This window comes from Carassius carassius, chromosome 34 (genome assembly GCF_963082965.1).
Source record: "Carassius carassius chromosome 34, fCarCar2.1, whole genome shotgun sequence".
Taxonomy (NCBI): domain Eukaryota; kingdom Metazoa; phylum Chordata; class Actinopteri; order Cypriniformes; family Cyprinidae; genus Carassius; species Carassius carassius.
In genome coordinates, this window is record NC_081788.1 from 14,150,520 (window position 1) to 14,173,244 (window position 22,725).

Consider the following 22,725-nt stretch of genomic DNA (forward strand, 5'->3'; position numbering starts at 1 on the left):
TGAGGTGGGGTTGCTGCTTTGAGAGGTTATATGTTGCTTGTGATTTGATGCCTTTGAAAAAGAATGGCAGCCATGTGAGATTTATAGTTTATTGTATTTATATTTTTTTTTCTCCACATATAAATTCATTAGCGATGCCCTGCACACATCTGTTCAGCTGAATCTTGTTTTTTTTTTTTGTTTTTTTCATGTCTCTTGGCGCTATGAGCTTGGCCTTTGGCCGTCTGTAGTACTCTTGAACATTTAACAATTCTGAAGGCCTCAGATTAGCTCTTAAATGTCTTAATGGAGCAAGGAACAATGGCTGAATATTAAAAGGATGCTATCTGGCACAGGGGATGAAATTATGAGATTTGTTTCCCACTTCGGTGCACAAGCAAGACCTTGTATCTGTCCATCACTGTCCCTACATATTTAAATGGTCACAGAATCATAATAAGCACTTTTTTCCTCTTGGAATTCCTCTACTTTTTTCAGCTTTTCTTAATGGTTATAATATAACAAATTTGAGCACTCTTCCTTATTCTTTTTGTTGTTCTCTTCTTTATTTAAAAAAAAAAATCTTATCTGTGGCAATGATATATGGATTGATCATGATTAGTAAAGTCGAAAAGTTTTACAACATTCCATGCTTTAGTAATTATTTATGTAGTCACTTTCCCATCCTCAAGTTTGTTTAAAAATTAGATACAGATCTTTGAATTCATTCATTTTAACCCTCTGGGGTCGACAAATGCTGATGCACATTTTGTGGCATCTTCTCCTGATAACACTGAAAATAACTTAAATTACACTTTCAGTTTTGATCCTATAGATAGGAGCAATACATCAATCGAATCTGTAAAGGGTTTACTTTTATTTGTATGCACACATAATAACCACAAATCTTTGTGCATTATAAAGTAAAGAAATCAAATGAAGTGCACTGTCTGCAACCTTGGTCTGCATAATATTCATTTAGAACCACGTCATTAAAATGAACTGTAACTCAGCAAATGCTCAACAAAGAGACATGTGAGAACACAAATACTCAGAGACGAGAGAAATATCTATAGACAGCTTGACATAGCATTTTTAAACTAAGCAAGTCTTTTTGAAAACAAATATTGTGATAAAGTAATCTATATGAAACCAAGCGATTGAGTCTTTCATGTCTCCCATCATTATATCTAATGCGACCATGCCCACGCGGTGAGCTCACTATAAGATATTATAATGTCCACGTGAAGATCTTGTTTATTTACTGTTTCTATAGCACCGTTTCTGTAACAGAAGAATTGAAAATAAAAGTTGCAAGTTTGCCATGTCAATCATAAGTGAACACGAGTGCAAAACCCACAGAATACAGTATTTACAGAAGCTGTCAATACGATTTCTACAAATTTCTTATGTATATACTCCATAGGGATGCACGATCATGATTTTTCATGGCCGTTTCCGATATCAATTTCCGATTTTTTTTTTTAAATCTTTAAGCAACAAACAGGAAAGAAGGGAAGTGTGCATAAACAAGATGTTTATTTGGTATTTAATAGGCTAAACTACCTTTTGGCAATTGAAAACAATAACCGTAACCATCTGAAATTTACGGCAGTAACTGCACAGTAAGTAGCCTAGATTCAATACAAACATAGATGGGACAGACATCAGCATTTAGCTTTTGTTTTTGAACTGGGTTGAAACTACATAGAACTGGTCTTAAATTAAAAGATTAACTGTAACCATGTGAAATTAAAGGCAATAACTGCATAGTTCTACAATCCAAACACCACAATCAACAGTCATTCAGCATTTTAGTTTTTAAATTTGGTTTTAAATTTAAAACGAGGTCTTTACCAGTGAGACTAAATAAAACTATGCTATATAAATATTATTCCAATGTTAAAATCAAATAATGTTGGTGCGAATAAAACAAAGATGCAAAGTGTTTCATCCAATAAAAAAAAATTAAGGTAATGATTCACATCTATATTTTAGACCCGCACTGAAACCCCCGCTTCACTGCTGCTCACGCGACGCTCATGCTTGACGCTCACGCGCTCATGCACGCCAAAAAAATTAAAAATGCCGCTCACACTTGGTGTGAAATCTAGATTGGCTCATATATAATTACCGGTTCATTTTCTCTTTGTTAATGTACATTCATTAAAAGTATCTGTAAATGTACTTTTATACTATTTGTTAAACTGAAGTTTTTTTATTTTATAAAAAAATTATATTTTTTATTTATTTTTATTTTGCAGTATTGTCATGCATTTACCTTAATATTTAAAGCACTTTCAAAATAATTTTATAGTTAAGGCTATTTTATTGCCATTCATATTGCTTATACAGCCTAAAACTGAAGATTTGAAGTAGCTGTATAGCAGTATAATCATGCCTCAATGGCCTGGTCATTATATTCTCAGAGGGTGCAGGGTTTAGTCACAGCAGGATTAGCTCATAATTCAGTCTGACTGCATTAGTCCAAGAATTCCCAGCTAATTATGCTTAAACATGGATTTGAATACAAGCTCCACAAATAATTTATTTAACAGTTCCCTGTGGTATCAGTAATAGATTTCAGAGGATCCTAGCTTTTTTTTCTAACCCCCTTTTTTTTTATAATACTCAGATTGACCTTTTATGGTCTTCCAAGGCAGTTTTACATAAACTCCAGTAATGACAGTGCAGACATAATGATTGTGTTTGCCTGAAAAGTGGCTTTATTTTGATTTATATGAGTGCCATTGTTGTGACCTCACGCTGTGCTGTCAGATTTTTTTGTAAAAAAGAATTTGATCAAAATATACGTTTTGAAAGGGATGAAAATGACAGCGCTGTTAACAAGGTATATTTGGTATTAATTGTAATATATAGTGTACCCTGAATGGTGCTGCACAGGTTGGTTGGGCTAATTTATTAAGTGCTACCAGACCTGCTAAATGACATGACATCAGTATATGTTCCATTATAGGCTTTAACACCATGTGGGCTACTGAAATGTTGACACTTGGCTTAATGAGGTTTTCAGGAAAGTAATGAACTTCTCGATTTGTGACAGCAGAGCTTTATTAGTGGTGTAAATATTCCTGCCATGGCATCAGTAATCGATTTAACGCAGATTTAAAAATATTTTGTTATACTCAGAATTCTTGGTTCACCAAGGCGTCTTCACAAAAAGTAATGGCTGTGAGAAGAGATATTATGATTGTTTGGTGTTCTGCTGATTTATATGAAGGTGCTTTTTTCAATTTAAGGCAATGCAAAAACAAATAACATTTTCAGTATGTATTGTGTGGTGATGATTTATCAACCTTTAAAAAACTGTCCCGCAGTTGTCATTTCCACCACACTAATGAAGAATGGAGGAATATTTTTTGAAATTAGCTCTCACAAGATTAAGAACACAAGTGAATTTTTATTTATTTATACACGCTCCACCACAGCATGCTAGTAAATGCAGTATAATTTGAAATATGATGGAAATGATTTTTTCATTATATTGGAAATTTTGAAAAATATGTCACCAGAGATGTATGTACATCAACTATTGGACATTGTCAGTAGACAAATAAATGAATCTGAGTGTGTTTTAACCGGATTTATTTGTCTACTTGGCCAAAAGTGGCCGTAAGTGAAGAATCAGCCATGAGTTCTGTTGTCTATGGCTTTATTGACATCACTTTGATGGAAATAACATCAGTCACTCCACGTATATTCATTGTATCAGCACATACATTAAATCAGATTTGTTTACACGTAGCCTGAAAATACCTGCTGACTAATTATGAAATAGCAGGTTTGTAAGTATGAGCCTTGTTACAGACTGAAGTTCTTTTTTCCCCCTCCATCTTTATTCTGTTCTTCAGCTCATTTTTCCCCTCTGTATAATAACAGTGTTCATGACGCACTTGTTTCGGTGCTCTAGAGGCTGAGCAGAGCTGCCGTTCTTCTGATATCATAAATATTCATGGTCTGCACGTGATGGTAGAAATTAAATTGTTTCGTACCTCATCATCATTATCTGACTGCAAATCAAGGCTAGGGGAAGCAGAGGAGCGTTTTCATTTATTTATTGTGAAATGGGAATGATTTTAATTTTATTCAAATAATTTGAATTTCAAGCAGTCTGTGGACGGCATTCTCATGATAATGCAGGAAAGGAGGAAGTGTAAAGTGCTCTTGTACAGGAAATGGACCACTCAACACTGTTGAAAAAAAAATCCCATTACAGAGAAACCATCTGCTTTATCTGAACAGTGTGGGGCTGTTATTATATGTATGCATTTATATGTATATGTGTGTTTGTATAAAATTCATAAACATTTAAAATTCAACTTTGCCTTCACAGGAAACATTTTTTTTTTTTTTTTTTGCAATTACTGTATTTTTGAGCAAATAAATGGTGATTTGGTGAGCAAACGACATTTATTTCAAAATCATGAAAAAAAAAATCTTAATTCCAAATATGTGTGCTTGTGTATGGTCACTGGATTTTCACTAGTAATTTGTGTATCTTTCTGTCCATCCTGCTGTCAGAAGGTCTTGCTCAGAAAAGCAATTTTGTCTTCAGATCATCAGCTGAGGATGGCAGAAGTGCTGTGTGTGTGTCACCGTGAGGTTGTGCAGAACGGAGACCCTCTTGACCTTTGAAAAATACAAAACACGCTGCGGTTCCAGGCACAATTGAAGCAGTGATTCTGCCATCTCTCATTACTGTTAACAATATAAGGGTCACCCCGTCCTAAAGCCCTTGAAATTCACCCCAAATCCTGTTCAGCCTTTGAGACATTTTGCTGCTTTTTTTTTTTTCAGCTGAGGTCACCATGGCTTTGTGCAAGGTCGTCTGGAAAGGGAAGCGGGGACAGTTGGCCTCCGCTTTGTCCTGATTTTCACAGTAACCCCTAGAAGTCAACTAAAAATCATTTGAAAAGATCGTATTAAAATCTTATTTAACAGGATAAAGGCCACCTATCAGTTCAAGCTCAGTAAGATCAGCCACAACATCTAATTGAAAGTGCTGCGTCAAAGTGATTACTGGATTCCATAGCAAGTCTATCAATAAATAGCAAGATAAGCAGTGGATGAGTTGCTTGCTTCTTGCTTGCAGTTGCTCTGTGGAGATAGACTCATTGTTCATTGCTGTGCTGATGTGTATTGATGTAATTGCTACTGTAATTGCTGTATGATTATATCTTTACTAAAAGCTTAGTGTAGTGTAAACTTTATTTCCTTCACTAGACCCCCAAAAGGAACATAGAGTACTTCTGAAAAGGGGGCAATTAAAATTAATTACATATCTTGATAATAGCAGAGAAAGGTCTCCATATGATCTTCATTCAAAGACATTGCAATATTTTAATGAAGACACTGAAGACACAACACAAAGTGGCTTTAGATGTCAAAATTTTGTCGATGTTTTAATTTGAGCTTTATTTTTATTTTTTTGGACCGTAAAAAACGTTTGCTTTTCAAATTTTTACTCAAAGAATCCTGAAAATAAAATTGTATCACGGTTTCCATAAAAAATCAAGCAGCACAACTGTTTTCAACATCGATGATGATAATAATGTGAAACGTTTCTTGAGCAGTAAATCAGAGTATTACAATGATTTCTGAAGATTCAAAGTTCGAAGAAGCAAAAATTCAGCTTTGCCAATACAGAAATAAATTGCACTTTAACATTTTGAATTTAGAACTTAGAATTTCAAAAAATATAAATTATTTTAAATAATAATAACATTTCAGAATTTTTCTGTTTTCCTGTACCTTGATCAAATAAATCCAGTCTTGGTGAGCATAAGAGGCTTCTTTCAAAAACACTATAAAATCCTTCAGATCCTGAACTTTTGAATGCTAGCATATTCGCAATTAATCCCACTTAAACTGACATGTTGTTTTGGCATTCCTAGAAGTGAATAAGTTGGAAGCAGTTATTTCCTGTTGTCTTGGCTTCTCTCTGCAGGAGTGTGAGTTCTGGATGAGTCAGAGTTGCTGTGTTTGTAGTTGTCTGTGCTCCAGACTGCTGTTTTGTTATATGAAATGTAACCATTTTCTGTCTTTCCACACACAGCTTCTGTCTCCCTCACTGCTGGTGTTCATGTTCTCTCCAAACTGTTATTTTTCTCTCAGAGAAATTGAACTGTGATATTGCTTCGCCCTTGTATCATTCTTATTTTGTTTCTCTATTTCAGAACTGAGCTCGGAGAACGTGCGCACATGCTTTCAGATCATCAATGCCTACATTTATCTCTCGGCTACAGATTTCTTACAGGTAGGTGAAAAAAGACTTCAAATAAGAAGACATTCAAAGATGGGAATGGCTGTGTGAACATAACCTTATTTGCACTTTCTCAAAAGATGAATGGGGCATAAATCAGAACAGACTAGTGTGTGATGTTATAGTTTGGAATATTTTTTTTATAATGAGGGACTTCTACAGGGCTGCTTTTAAGCTCCATAAAAAAAAAAAAAAAAAAAAAACAGTTCTATTCAACTTTTTAGATTTTATGTACATAACGGTAAGTAAATGAACAAGGGTTGTAACAGGATGGAAATAGTATGTAAAGTTAGCTCAACTGAGGATGATGGCATATTTTTATATTTTTAACCATCTTAATAAAATTTGACATTAACCCGTGTTTTTTTTTTTTTTTTAACAAAACATTATTTAAAATAGTCAGACAAACAAATCCTCAGAATTCATTGCTAATACTTGATGTTTGTTGTCATTTTCCCATTAAAAAAAAAAAAAAAAGTTTTTTGGAGGATGATGTTATTTGTCTAAGAATCTGGTTGTTGATCATTAAAAGCACATCGCCATACATCAACAGGGTTAAAAGTGAATTTGAGGTCTCAGGAACAATCAATTGATCATAAATTAAAAGAGTATTGCCAAGATGCTTTTTAGGAAACTTGTAATTGGATAATGAAAAAAAAAAAGAAATTGTGAAACATCCAGAATTCTTTTCATAATTACATTAATAATAATAAATTGAACTTTGTTAGAAGGTGATAGCAAAAATGGCAACAGACACTATAAAGTCAACAAACATACATTTGTTTACTTAATTGCTTAATTTATTATGGTGAAAGACTCTTCTTTTTATTATATTTTAATGTTTTATTGATCCAAAAAGCCCTTTTTATTATATTTTAATGTTTTATTGATCCAAAAAGCCCTAAGATGTTGGAACAACTGAAACAGAAGTGCAGTTCTTTTAACTGTGCATGAACAGCGCAAATCACCATGTACTCTCTGCACACATTCACCAGCACACTCGAAAAATGTGATAAGATTTGAGTGAGCCATTGCCATTGTGAAGATGATGGTAAAATGTATGATCTATTTGAATTCTATTCAGAAATTGCCACTTTAAAATGATATGGTGAAAGTCAAAAGGCACATGAACCAAAAATAATGATGAAGAGAAGAGAAAACAATCTTGCACTAGTAATGATTAATAGGCTAGCTTTGTTAACAAATGCTACAGTAAAATACTATGGCACATTTTCATAATAGCAGGTACAAGTCAGAATCGAAAATGTTAAGCTACCGTATTTTTCGGACTATAAGTCACACCTGAGTATTAGTCGCATCAGTCCAAAAATACGTCATGATGAGGAAACAAAACATAGAAGTCGCACTGGACTATAAGTCGCATTTATTTAGAACCAAGAGAAAACATTACCGTCTACAGCCGCAAGAGGGCGCTATATGTCTTCGGTGTAGACTACAGGAGCACTGAGCAGCATAGAGTGCCCTCTGGCGGCTGTAGACTGTCATGTTTTCTCTTGGTTCATTTCTCTTAGTTCATTTCTCTTGGTTCATGTTAAATAAATTTTGATAAATAAGTCGCACCTGACTATAAGTCGCAGGACTAGCCAAACTATGAAAAAAAGTGTAACTTATAGTCTGGAAAATACGGTAGATTGACTCCCCATGGCATGTTGAATTAGAACATTCTGTCACTCATATAGCCTACGTGTGCCCTACATAATATAACCTATGTAAACAAACAGTTGTTAACTAGGCTGTTACTTGATTGCAGTTATCAACTAACTCAACAAAAGACCCCCCCCCCCCCCATGTTCAAACCAAAACTAAGCCCTTGTAGAGGGACTTCAATAGACATGACAACTACTACATACAGCTGTCATAAAAAATGCAGCAATAAAAAAATAAATTAATAAAAAAATGTATATATTGCATAATTAATGCATGACAGAAATGATTGTGCTGTTTTTACAATGTGGTCATCTCTCTCTAGAACTATGCTGAAGCCCTTTGCAGATCTTTCTGTGAACTGCTGAAAGACATCACTACAGAAGGCCAAGTCCAGGTTCTGAAGGTACGACTCAATCCTTAACACTCTTTCTCAAACAGCCCAATCCATCCTTCCCCATAAGGCTCTTTTGTGCTCGTCTTTTTGACACTCTTTTGTGAAATAAAGTTTCCCAGCACTGCTGCCGAATAATGACTAGAAAACCCATTCCTCAACCCTGTCGTTTTGGTTTTTAGTAGACCACAGTGAGCTCAGCTTTTTTTTAAAGCCCTTCTCGACTTCGCTTGCTTTAGCTAATGCACTCAAACTCTTGGATCTGATGGAAGAGGCGTGCTTTTTGACACTGTTTGGGGCAGATTTTTACTTTGAAGAAATTATGAAAGGGCTACATGCAGGTACCCAATATTTTATTAATTTTTTTTCAACCATTTAATCAATGTGACCTCTTGGACCTTGTAGCCCATATAATTATCATACAGGAATCATGCGGCTGAAGCCTGTCTGATGTGGGTTTCAAACCGAAGGTTCTTGTCCACACTGCAGTTTCGGTGCTCTGGAGGCAGGGGACACAGCATTGTGGAACGGCTGCCAGGATGCTGCCATTAGAGATAAAGCTTTTCGTTTTGGCCTCCAGCTGCTCCTTCATAGGTTAGCAGATGCTCATCTGAGACCCCAAGCCAATTTGGAGCATGAAATCTTCACAGGAAGAGCTGGAGTTCTAGGAAAAGCAGCATTACCAGAGGTTTTGGATATTTGTGTTTATATTAGTGTCATTTTGTGGCAGCATTGTTGTTCTGTCATCTCTTCAGGGCATTGTAAAACTTTTCTAATTAACTAATTTTCTCCCTCGATCCTAATTGGTGTGGAGCACAGGTGTGTGCGCACATTTACACCCTCCTCGTCTTCTATTGTGCCAACAGACAGCATCTTTCCACCAGAGTGAAGGCTACTTTAATTGGAAAAAAACGAGGCCTTGGTTAACTGAGACATAGACATATATTTTTTGACAGTTTGATAGAAAGACTCGTTTTGTGCCTTTTGATGGTGAGAATCAGTGTCTACGAGAATTCTGTTGAAAATAAAAAATAGGTAAAAATGCTGGAGGAAAAATCTACAGCATTCTCAGCATATTAGGTTGATTGATTGTTACTGAATCCCAGTATATTATACTTTCAAAACCATTTTTTGGTGGTCCAACTACTACATCTTATTTCTTGTCTTTTACCAAAGAAACATTAAATAAAATAAGATTTTGGGTAGAATTTTGGGGAAAGAGGCAACCCTTAAAAGTTGACTAAGACATGTTTGCTATTTTACAAATCTTTTGATAAGATACGAACTGAACGTGCTTTCATTTTTTGTTGAAAAAAGGTCCAAAATCTTTCAGCAGCCATTACTCTACCCTTCAGAAATAATTCTAATATGCTTATTTGGAGCTCATGAAACATTTCTTATTGTGATCAATGGGAAAATCTTTTTTTTTTTCTTTTTCAGGATCCTTTAATGAATAGAAAGTTCAAAAGAACCATATTTATTTCAGATGAAAATCTTTTTTAATGTTGCAAAAGTCTAACAAATGTCTTTATAAGAAAATATTTTGATAACATTGTTAGAAACATGTGAAAAATTAATTTACTGTCAATTTTATTCAGATAACGGACTAAAATAATAAAAAAAAATCTTTCTGAACTTTTAAACTAGTGTAAATTAATTTTGTTTAGGATAGCGAATGACTTCAGAAGAGTAATATAGCACACAAGTCATAGAAAAGATTTAATATACTATCCTTTTTTTAATCTTGCCAATTTAAATCAGCCTCCACTCTCACTCTAGAGAAGAGCAGCATGAACCTTTGCTTAATGTCTCATTTTGTGAACAATTAAAGTAATACAGCTTTGAAAGAAGTAAGTAACTTCAGCTTTGCGTGAATTGTTCTTCTAATGGTTAATAAGTTAACATTTGTTATAAGTCTGTACATATCACACAACCTGTCAGACCTGTGCTCCTCCGTTTGCTTCTCAGCATGGGAGCTGTTCTGAATGCATTAAAGCATCTGTATAGGCAGTGAAAGTCTCAGACGTGTGGGCAGCCATTCGATTAACCTCACAGAGGTTCCCCTGCTGCCTTACACCATGGGTAACATGATCGGTACGTAAATCATTGGGTCCATGAGCTTTGTAACTCCCTAATTAACTGTTCAGTTAAATCAGCAGTATCTCGCGGTGCTGCTTTCACATCTCAGACAGTTTTAATTAACACAGAAAGAAGGGGCCATCTTCTCAGTAAAATTTGTTTGGAGAGATGTCGCTGAAGTCAAAGGCTAAAGGACAATGAGAGATGACAGGCCATTCAGCTATCTGATGGTCTACACGAATCAAGGACTTTACAGTTCATGTCCTTTAAGACAGAAATCACCTTTTTCAAGAGAAACTCGTTTTAAGACACTTCTGTTAAGAGTACTCAAAGATCAGATAGAGATGTCGCTCACCATGTCGATAGGATTTGTCAGGATTAAAGTGATCGTTCAGCTAAAAATATTAAGTTTGTCATAATTTATTCACCCCCATTTTGTTTCAAACTTGTATGACATTTCTGTCTATTGAATACAAGTAGAAAATCTGTGCTGATTTTTCGATTCCATGCAATGTCAGTGAGCTTCAGTGACCAAAGCTCTCAAGCTTCAAAATGGACACAAAAGTGCCTGTGTGTGTGTGTGTCCCACACAAGAAAAAAGAGGGTCAATAAATAACAGTATTTATATTGTTTTAGATGAACTCTCCTTTAAGAAAAGTTGAATAAATCTAGGGCTAGCTTGAATGAGTTCAGTGATGTTTAGGAACATGTTTCTGGCCTTCTGTCCGCCCTGGCCAGTACATCCGCAGGGAAACATGTGGTAGTTAGTGATTGATTTGAAGAGCAAACTGTACAGCTGGAACCAAGTACAAGTGGGGGCCCCTAGGGGTGTCACTGGATGCTCACACACACTGACCACCAGCTTGTGTACTCTCAGTACCCAGATCCTCTTCTTAAAAGCATTCTTACAACTACTTACTAAACTGATGTGGTAAGTGTATTTCTATAAAATGGATTGCAAAGGAATGTTCAGAGTTCAAGCTCTATTAACAGTTACAGTAGGTTGATTACCACAAGAAATAGATTTCACATTTAAGCAAAAAATACTGGTTACTGTAAGACATTTACTTAAAACGGTTCTTTACAGATCATGGATCGCACTGTATCATGATACATTATCATCATATATTAATATATATATAATATATAAATATATAGAACCCTGCACATGTTTTTTTTTTTTTTTTCTATCTGCATAAAAAAATTTTTAGTAAATGGAAGATGAGATAACAATGTAAGTGTACCTCAAAACAGTAAAGTGTGCTCAGATATTTTTATGTTTTGTTTTCTTGTTTCTCTTTTCGCTTTAAAAGAGAAAGTGGCGTAATTCCCGCAGCATTTTGGGAAGGCTGTGCCAGCAGTTTGGGAAGGCTGTGCCAGCTCAAGCTCTGTACTCCATCATGGCTCTAATCCAGACGCATTGGTTTATACAATTTTTTTTCAAGATTCCCCTCTGAACTCACTTAAGTAAGGTTCTGCTCTATGTGCCAGGCTGTTCGTGCACCAACAGCTTGAAGAAGACTAAAAAAAAATCATAGCACACCATAGCACACACTTTGCGTCCTGTCAAAGTGAAGTTGGAATAGGGGGGGTAATGGCCTTGGGCTGCCAAGATTTATTTTTAAGCCAATGCATAGTTTGACAACAGAATTCACACAACAAAAGAACAAGCTCCTCTTCCCCTCTTTCAGAACAGCTAGGCAGTTTCAGATCATTGAAAATTAGTTGGTTGTCCTCAAGATCAGAAGTGTGCAGCAGAGTTGTGTGATGTATATAGAATATTTATGATATATTTCGATATTCGAATTGTGAATTTATCAGTAATTTAAAGGTGCAATAGGTGATTGTCTTCAGAAACATTTTTTGTTATACTGATTGAAAGTCTCTTCACATCTGAATAGCAATCATTAAGTTAAGTGGTTTAAATTTATTTATCTGTCTTTATATATTCTGTGGGAGGCATAGGACACAGAAATGTACGTCCAATCAAAACACTCGGTCCGAGCGTTTTAAATGGCTTTCCTACCTGCCTGTCAACGTATGTATCTGCATACCTCTGCGCACCCTGGTCGCGCAGACAGAATACGTCATTAGCACATTCACGTACGCTGTGCAGACAGAGCTAGAATGGCAGACAAACATCAACAACCTGGTCTTCCTTCCTGGTATTGTAGTACTTTTAAAGTTTTCTCGCTGGTTAATGTCACATGATGTAGCCCAGCGGTTCCCTATTCCAGTGCTCGGGCACATATTTCATGTCTTGCTTAGTTAACACATCCAATTCAGATGACCAACTCTGTCTAGGTGAATGAACGGTGTTACAGTTGATATGATCCCTACACATGTGCATTGCTCCCTACTCCCTGAGCAGGGGTTTACTTCACTTTGGAACATGGACTGGAATTGGGAACCACTGATGTAGCCTGTTGTAGTAATGTTGTGTCTGGTATTTTGTTCTGTGAGCATAAATGCGTTCGGGGGTGTGGCTTTAGACGGCGATTGCAGGGAGGTTGGGACGTTCACTTTCAATGCTATCAGGCTAATGTTAGCATTTTACAAGATCTCCTATTACACCTTTAATGCGCTTTTTTTTATTTGCCCATTTCATTTTCTAAAGGCCATGCCAGCAGGCTTGTTCCAGGCCTCCTCCATCTCGATTCATGATGGTGGTAAAATATATTAATAGAGTCCTTGTGATGTGATTACTGCATAAAGCAAGACTTGAACAACCACCATTGTGCCCTTGAACAATCCCTATGTGTGACTGATGTTCCGTCTTTTTCTTTTGTTTGGGGTCCCTAATTACCTCAGTTCTGTAATAATAAGTAATTTCTAAATAAATCAGTTTTGGGATCTAAAAAAAATTGATAGTATTGAGTACATTGAATTATTCCCATTTGAACGAATCTAATAACTCTAAATTGTTCAAAAGAATTGTGATATTGCACTAAAATCTTACAAAGAATATGTAGATCATATGTATGTGTGTGTGTGTGTGTATTGCTGTAGACATTTTTAAAATACAAATAAAAAGTAGCTGTTTATTTATGCCATGTATTTTATAAATATTATGTGGCAAAAATAAACTTATATTGAATGAAAAAATTCAGCTTTTTACTACGGTTCAGCTAGTATTTGTCATCTCTTTACAGCTTTAAAATGAGTTTGATGGATAGCAATCCTCAAATGTTCAAACTGTTTGATTTCTAGCTGTTCTTATATTTTGAGTACCTGGAGATTTTAGGCTGATTTTAAACGTTCCATTCTACTCATGCCCACTGTCAGTTGTTGTGGTGTATTGTCTGAAATTAGCATTAATTCTTTCCTTTCATTTCTTCCAGGTTGTTGAAATTGCCATAAAAGTAAGTCCTGTATTGGGCTCCCATATGTTTCAGCCTCTTCTGCCAGATGTGTTACGGGGGATAGTTGAAGGCGAAGTGAGTTTGAACACTGCACGGTCTATTATAGTAGGCCTATTGCACTAACCTAATTTCACTGAAAAATACTGTTTCCAGTTTTTAATCTTTATATATACTTGTGTGTTTGACTGCAGAGGTATCCTGTGGTTATGTCGACATACTTGGGCGTGACGGGTCGGATTCTCCTGCAGAATTCAGGCTTTTTCACATCACTTCTCACTCAAATGGCTGTGGAATACAACCAGGAGGTGAGGGTGACTGCCAGGCCACCATGATTCAGAACGACTGTTTACTTTGCTACACTGCCTTTTTTAAAAGTTGTAAATAAAAAATATATATATATTGGAGTATATTTTACAAGAAAATATAATTCTACTTTCTACTAAATTTCGATTTTAATTTGATGTTATTTGTGGTTTCTTTGTAATTATTTTTGTAGTTTACTAAGCTCCAAAATAGTTTCACCACTTTTTTCAGTGTGTCTGGAGATATTATTATAGTTTTATAATTTCAATTAATTTTAAGTATAAAGTATTAGTTTTTTTTTTTTAAATTTTTGTATTATATCTGCTTCTGCATATCTGATTTTTTTTTGTTTTACATTTTTTATATGCATCTTATACTTTCATACTATACTACAACTTATTTCAGTTAATGTTTATTTTATTTCAATTACATAAATCAATTAAAGGTTTTAATTTTAGTTAACTATGATAACCCTTATATAATATATAATACTAAATTTTGCCCAATAACCAATAAACCAATATATTAGTATATTAATAAAACATGAAGCAATAAGTTAGGGGATGCCATGTTATATTTTGAATATAATGGCTGAATATCCACTTTAATAGCTATTTGTAGATATAAGACAGAAATTCGTATTGGTGCATAACTCTAAGACTCTCACGATTCGATCTTATCTGATTTTCTCATAATTTTTTTTAAAAACAAAATTTGATTTACGACAAATTATAAATGAAAATATGTCCTTTTATTAGTGATTAGACAAAATATTGCACACTGGTTTGGGAAACTTAAATACCGTAAATCCTCAAATAAAAGCCGGGGCCTTTATTTACCTGAACTGCTAGAAGGTAACAGGCTTTTATTTGAGGATTTACGGTATTTAAGTTTATTAGAGGCAGGCCTGTATTTCTAATTCCATCTGTTTGATAAAGAATTGTTTTAAATAACCCGTTTTAAATTAAAAGCGATAGCGTTCCAGTGGACAGAGATCATAACATTAGCACAGAATCAATTCAGAATCAATCACCAAAAGAAACAGTTAGTTTCAGACGCGCTCTGTGTCAGTCTGCTTCACGCTGAATCACACATGCGCAGTATCATCAGCTCCTCGGTTTTCGAATTGGACGAGTCTGACAGAAACTGTTCTCGGTTCAGTTTACTGGTGATCCGACAATCGATGCAAACAGTTCTTTACTCGAGAACGAGAAATGCTCCGGCGGTGGGCGTGTACGTTCGTTATTTGGCTCTGCTGCACAACCCCCACCCCTGGCCTTTATTTATCCATGTTGACCATGCCCCCTGTCACTATAAGAGGCCCGGCGTTTATTTGACTACCGGTTTTTATTTGAGGAACTACGGTCTGTCTAAATTGAAAAAAAAAAACTAAATTGAAATTTCTGTGCTCTTTCCATTCAAAATTAGAGGCAACCACTGCATTTGAATCACAATCCAAACAAAGATGCTGAATATATGCAGCATGATTCGTTTTTTTATCTAAATTAAATTGAATAATTTGACATTTTAAAACAAAAACAGAATGCTCTTTAGTTTTGTGAAACTATATTACATAAAACATCTGCATGAAACAAAGAGAGCAGACGAGCTGAATGAGGCGCAGTTTCACTCTCTGACAGCAGATGGCCCTTATGGAACAGCAGCGATGCAGCGTTTTCTTGGTTAGCAGTGTAAACAAAGATACAGTGCTTATGAACACTAATATGCATTATACTGAGACAAGATGAAAAGAAAATGTTATCTAAACTTTTCTATAGACAATTAGTTCCCCTCAAAGATACATTCATATAAACACCCACCCCATAATGTATCGCGATTCGTTTAACATCTCAACCGATTTGAATCGTCACATATTTGTATTGATTTTCAACCAGCTCAAGGTGAATCGTTACATCCCTATGGTTTAAATCCAAATACTCAAACTCATCAGATGCATCAGATGTTGGAGGACTAAACACAATTAAAAGGAAAAAGAAATCAACTCTTTTCCCTGTACTTTATTTATACTTCTTACCTTCATGTCAAGGTCAAATACACTGAAGCAAACAATCAGTAACAAACAAAAAAAGCTCTTCAAACTTGGCCTAGTTTTCTTCTCCTCTGCAGCTTTTCTTTAGTTGGGTTTGTGGGAGCCGATCTTAATGTAATTTGGTCCCAATGGTCCCAGATGCTGTGCCGAGCCGCCCACACAGCATCATTCCCTTTAAACCCTGGGCTGTATCTCCCCACCGAATAATTAAATTAATTTGCAATGTTGTAGTCTCAGCATATATCGGTACTCTCCTTAATTTCCTCAATCCCTGAAATATCTTTCCTGCTGAGATCCCTTCATTATTTACAGTATCAGCCGAATAACTTCAAAGATGGAGGTTTTTATATTTTGGCCCTGTTAAAATAATAATAATAATTCATTACATTTATATAGCGCTTTTCTAGGCACTCAAAGCGCTTACATTGTCAGGGGGTATCTCCTCATCCACCACCAGTGTGCAGCATCCACCTGGATGATGCGACGGCAGCCATAGTGCGCCAGAACGCCCACCACACACCAGCTTACTGGTGGAGAGGAGACAGATTGATGAAGCCAATCAGCAGATATGGGGATTGTTAGGAGGCCATGATGGTCAGAGGCCAATGGGCGAATTTAGACAGGATGCCAAGGTCACACCTCTACTCTTTTCGAAAGACTTCCTGGGATTTTTAATGACCACAGAGAGTCAGGACCTCGGTTTAATGTCTCATCCAAAGGACGGTGCTTGTTGACAGTATAGTGTCCCCATCACTACACTGGGGCACTAGGACCCACACAGACCACAGGGTGAGCACCCCCTGCGGGCCTCACTAGCACCTCTTCCAGTAGCAACCTAGTTTTCTCAGGAGGTCTCCCATCCAGGTACTGACCAGGCTCAGCCCTGCTTAGCTTCAGTGGGAAACTGGTCTTGGACTCCAGGGTGATATGGCTGCTTTATGTTAGGCGGTTCGACTTACCCTAATGTTTTCCTCTTATTAAGGGTGTATTAATCTTGCTCCCAGTGTGCCTTGCTTACCTGTGCATGGATAAATTATAAATGAATTATGTGAACGAGATTGTTTATCATTGTGATCTCTGCTTTCTCAGGCAGACCAGCTCTTGGGGAGTATGATTGAGATGTGGGTGGACCGCATGGACAACATCACCCAGCCTGAGAGGAGAAAGCTCTCTGCACTGGCTCTCATGTCGCTTTTACCATCTGACAACAGGTTCGTCATCTTATAAACACCTGCAGGATCATCCTATCACATTTGCATGCAAATATCGGATGTTTATATAGCAGAAGTCATCAGCAAGCTGTACAAGTGATAACATTTATATCATTTGACATTCACCTCAGAGACCAAACAAATAAAAAAAGTCACTTTGTAATTGTGACTTGCCAGGAGAAATGGCTTGTTGGTTTTAGCTATGTCAGTAGTTTGGATGTCAGCGATATCAGAGTAATTTACTTTCCCATGACTCACAATTCAGTTTTTTTAACTGCTGATATAATAGACCAAGCAGAAATATCAATGCTTATAGCAACATCTAATCAAGTAATGGCAGCCAGTATATGCAACTAGTGTTAAGTATAAACTTTGCCAAAATAGTGGCACAGTGATCTTTCACATTTTTTTCAATGGCCATGGTTCTGGAAATATTTTTCCTATTCATTTTCTCTATAGGCTTTTTTTTATTATTGTTATTAAATCCTCAATAAACAGTGAACAGTTAAGCTATGAACCAAACCGTCTAGAGAAGAAAACACATGTACTTATGATTTGTATCAGAGAAGTAGAAAAAGACAAAGGAACAAAAGGGTATACTTGTCTTATTTTTGAGGGAATGAGGTACTCACCCTATGATGCATTGCAAATAAATATATTTATAAATAATTGTACAATCTGTAATTTGATGCTGAAGCTGAAATCATGCTGAAGTTTCCACAGAATTTCAGAGCTCATGATAGGTTTGTTTTGAAAGTGTAAAAATAAACCCTGTGAAAAAAAGTTCTGCCTTAATTTAAGTATAATCAATTGGTTGTAAATGTCATTTCGACTTAAAATTAAAATGTATGCATTTAGGAGACGCTTTTATCCAAAGCGACTTACAGTGCATTCAGACTATCAATTTTTACCTATCGTGTGTTCCCGGGGAATCGAACCCCCAACCTTGAGCTTGATAACGCAGTGCTCTACCAATTGAGCTACAGGAACATAAACTTAAATTACATAAAACTGACTAATCTAGTAGTAGAAAATCTAACTGAATTTCATTTAACTTTTAAAAACAAGTCAAAATTGCTTAACTTATTTTGATGAGTTACAGTAATATAAAAACAATGTACAGGAAAAGTTTGGTTTTGTGATCTTTATGGGTTTTTTACTTTCAAAACCCTATTGTTCCACTCAGTTGTGGTTCAAGCTTGGAGAATTTCTGTATTAAGGTGCAGGCATATTTACAAATTTTTGCAGGCAAAATTCAGTAATATCTGTGGGAATCCACGCAATTGGGAATATCTCATGAGGATAAAAGATTAGACAACACAAATTTTGCAACGGGTTGAAGATGATCACACAGATTTACCATGTTGACCAACAGAAAGCTGCTTGGTTTGAAAGTGAACAGTGCATTCTGTATTGCTACACTATTGACACTAGACACTTTCGTGTTTTTGCTATTTATATTTCACACCATTAGTCTCAAACACCTTATAGCAAAATGATACCAAGTTTAAGACCAACAGTAAAATATGGTCATATAAAACTAATTTGTTTGATTAATTGTGTTGGTTTTAGAATATTTGACTATTTTAAGTGGATACGTTTTTTTTTAAGGTTTTTTATTTATTTATTTATTAGTTTTGTTTTTTTTGCTCTCAAGGTTGATACCTTCTCATAAATTAGATTATATTGTGAACAATGGTAAAAATGGGGATCTCTGCAGAATAATATATTTGCTTGACTCACTTTTCTTCTCAATCTTTTCAATTCTGCATGCATCGTTCTGGCAGTAACGTTGACACTCAAAATCACATCATTAAGGGAAGAGATGCGCTTGTTTTCCTCCAGCACACACAATGTAATGAATGGCAATAGGTGGTAATCTGTAGGATTTTTTTCTAGGAAACAGCATATTTTTATGCAATTTGGCACAGTGATTAACAAGAATTTCATGTCAAAAATGTTCCTGACCCCTGCCACCTTAAAGACCAGACCATCTTGTCTGGTCATATTGCTTTTACATGTGCAGACTATTAGGGGAAGAGAAATGGTGGAGAAATTCACGATTAACGTTCCTTCACATTTCTCATTACAATATAAATTCAGTCTGGCCACATGTAAACACTTGACCATGTCTCTGCATGCAGGCTCCTGTTTGAACTCTTCCTTTTCTGAAAAGCAGCCGGTCGTTTGCAAAGTATTTTACGCTCTGGATTTATCTGATCTATTGTATGCGTCCATATTTTGTATATATGAATCCGTCTGTATATGTGTGCATTGTGAAATCTTGTATCATGGAATTGCGTTCAGGACTTTGAAATCGATTGCAGTGCCGCAGCAGGTCTGCTGTCACCTTATTTAATTGAGATTGATCTTATGGGTCATTGTTCTATGAGATCAGTATTGGCATCGATACCAAAGCCCTTCATTGTCAGTCTTCCTGACAAGGAAGAGGCTTCCCATGCAGCCTGAGTCTTGGGGGGAGCAGGATAGTCGTGCATTATCACGCTTGTAGAGACAGCTTGGATCTGTGAGCGATTTTTCTGAGCCTTAGTCTCAGAAGCTAAGATGCACAATGTTGTTTTCCCCATTATTGCCACATCTTGCCTTCTACTCGAATCCAGTCCAGTGTCAGAAATAAACGTTTCCATTTCTTTTTCAGGGTAGGGCTGCGCAGTTATTATTTTTACATAACCATTATTGGAGTTATGGTTATTACAATTTAACTGATCATGAAAAATTCAACATATATTTATAAACGTTTTTGCATAGTGTGTTTTTGCTACACTGTAAGACAAAATGCATACATTCAATACTAAACACCCAATAAGTATTTCTGTATATTCCATAAATCAGACTTAACAGTTGTAATTACAGTATCAAGAGCAAAAATCAGCAGTGTTGATATTTGTCATAATTGTGGGAGCTTTTTTTAAAATATATAATTAAATTATGCTGTGAGGCATCATTTGACTTCAATGTAATACATTTACTAACATATTCAGTCTGAATAATTAGATTTGAAGAGTATTGCCTATAAATTCCAATCAGTTTGTACCTGAAGAATAATAAACAAAACAAAATTGAACATTGATGCCTAGGCAAACACCACCAAAAAGACCTAGAGTAGAACTGTCCAATAGAAATACCCTTCCATTCAAACATTTGGAGTCAGTTTTGTTTTTTAGAAGAACAATTATAATTAATTAATGCTTCTATTCAGCAAGAATGCATTAAATTGGTCATAATCAACAGTAAAGAAGATATGATTTGTCAAAAAGATGTTTATCAAAATCATAGAATCCTGAAAAAGAAAATGTATATATGGAATATATAATGGGAAAATGGTTGCTGAAAATGCTAATTATATATATACTGTATATTAATTTCTGACCCCTTCTTCTGTCTTGTGTGGCTTAAATTGCCAATATTGCCAGTATTGCAATAAACAGACTGAATTTACAGAGGAATTGTGCTCTGCTACTCAAGAATCATCCTTATTCGGATGCTTTTTCATCTCTCTTTGGACTCGTTTGACTTGAACGACGCTGAGAAAATTATGAAAGCAGACTTTAAAAGGGATATTTAGCGGCGCCGAGAGGCTCGCATGAAATTAGTCCCAGCATATTTTTTGGTCTCATTTTTACAGGAATTCGGGGTGCTTTGATTGGCATTTTCTGATCCTAACATTACTATTCTATTTGCTGTGTTTTGCCTCTCTCTGAAAAAAAAAACACCTGTGGGCTCAGAGCAGTGCCCAAGGCACTGAATGTTTCTTTGAGGCGCAGTACGTCACAAATAATTTCACCCCCTAATGAAGTATAACCACAGTGATGACAGCAATGAAACGATACAAATTTGTCTCTGCTTCAGTCAATTGGAGAGCACAGAATAAACCGATGATGATAATAATGGTGTAATGATCTCCGCAGATACTGCCAGGCCAAAAATGGAAGGGGGATTTGCAGATTGGGTATTCGTTTTTACACATTCACAAACACAACTGTTCAGAGTGTTTTCAACCAGCTGCCTTTGGAATAATAATGTGGGAGCTTGCCAGAACATTTTTACTGTTTAGAGCAAGCTACTTGCTTAATAACAATTGGAATACATATTCAAAAGAATGGCAAGTGGATTACACGATGTAGACGAAGGTTAATTTGATGTAAATATCAAATAGTGTTGCCATGAGATTCAAATTTTTCTAGGTAAAGAGATTCTACTCTCAGAAGTGATAGTTCACCCAAAATTTAAATTCTCAATCTCGCAAGAACCTTTGTTAATCTTTGGAACACAAATTAAGATTTTTTTTGATGAAATCTGAGAGCTTTCGGACCCTGAATAGACAGCAAGGCACAGAAAGGTATTAAGGTCATTGATAAAATAGTCTATATGATATCAGCAGTCTTGCATGAGTGCAATTCTTAGAGGTTCTGCCAGTTTAATTGTCCAAAAGTCCTTGTTTGAGTGTCATTAGGTGTCATACACACCTCTTTTTCAGGTCCAAGCAGTGTGATAAGAAATCTTTAATATGATGCATCTTTGATAGGTCACTAGTGTAGCTCTAATATTGGCGGGTTGAGATGAGCCCCTAACCTGTATTATAATACAAAAAGAGCAACATTAAAGCTCTAAACTTTATTAAATATATAGCTATATTGATATTTAGCTAGCTTTGGTGTTAACCAAGTTTGCTTGTAACTGGCTTACAGGGTGTCTTCAGGCAAAACAGTAATTGGCTTTTCATAAATTCTAATATATGCTCAGCATGACAGATTTTGAGTTATTTAAAACTGATTTCAGTCAGTTTTGAACAGTGAGCCATATGCAGTACAGAGAATTTTACTTTTCTGCATTAGAAGGGAATGAGAATGCAGATAAAATGAAATGAGCACCTCGTTTTGGATTAAGGAAGCACTCAGTTCCCCAATACCAGGGTGCCAATGGGTGATAGGGAGGCACATGTCATATCACAATCGTAATTTCATACCACTCATCATTCCTATCAAATTTCTTGTTATTAAGTCATATCAGTTGTGCCCCTTTCCCTTAGCTACAGTGCCTCATCATCTTTCTCTATTTCACCAAAGCAGAGATGTGATTGCTGCTTCAGAAATGGTATCGACTAGTTCGTTTCACCAAGCAATGTTTTTGAGATTTAGGACTGACGTTCCTTATCTGGCTTTTCACCGAATGCTGCATGTGAACAGATCCGAGGCAGAGAAAGAATCGTTACAGGGTTCTAAGTGGACAGTCTGGGATCTTGTGTGTTTCAGCTCTAAATGACGAATGAACCAATTTGTATCAGACATTGGGGGTTTATATTGAAGACCATGATGGAAAGGGCCGATCACAGGAAATTTGGCCCTGCCACACATTATAGAAGAAAAATCTAAAAAAAA

General features: G+C 35.9%; 1 protein-coding gene across 1 annotated transcript in view; it reads left to right on the forward strand.

The window, feature by feature from the left end:
- The window catches only part of LOC132114442 (importin-11), a 146,488-nt gene that overhangs the window by 99,374 nt on the left and 24,389 nt on the right, over positions 1-22,725 (forward strand). Inside the window, exons 23-27 of the mRNA XM_059522565.1 lie at positions 6,177-6,256; positions 8,253-8,333; positions 13,742-13,837; positions 13,954-14,067; positions 17,205-17,326. Coding sequence (XP_059378548.1) covers positions 6,177-6,256; positions 8,253-8,333; positions 13,742-13,837; positions 13,954-14,067; positions 17,205-17,326 — 493 coding nt within the window. The remainder of the gene's footprint in view (positions 1-6,176; positions 6,257-8,252; positions 8,334-13,741; positions 13,838-13,953; positions 14,068-17,204; positions 17,327-22,725) is intronic.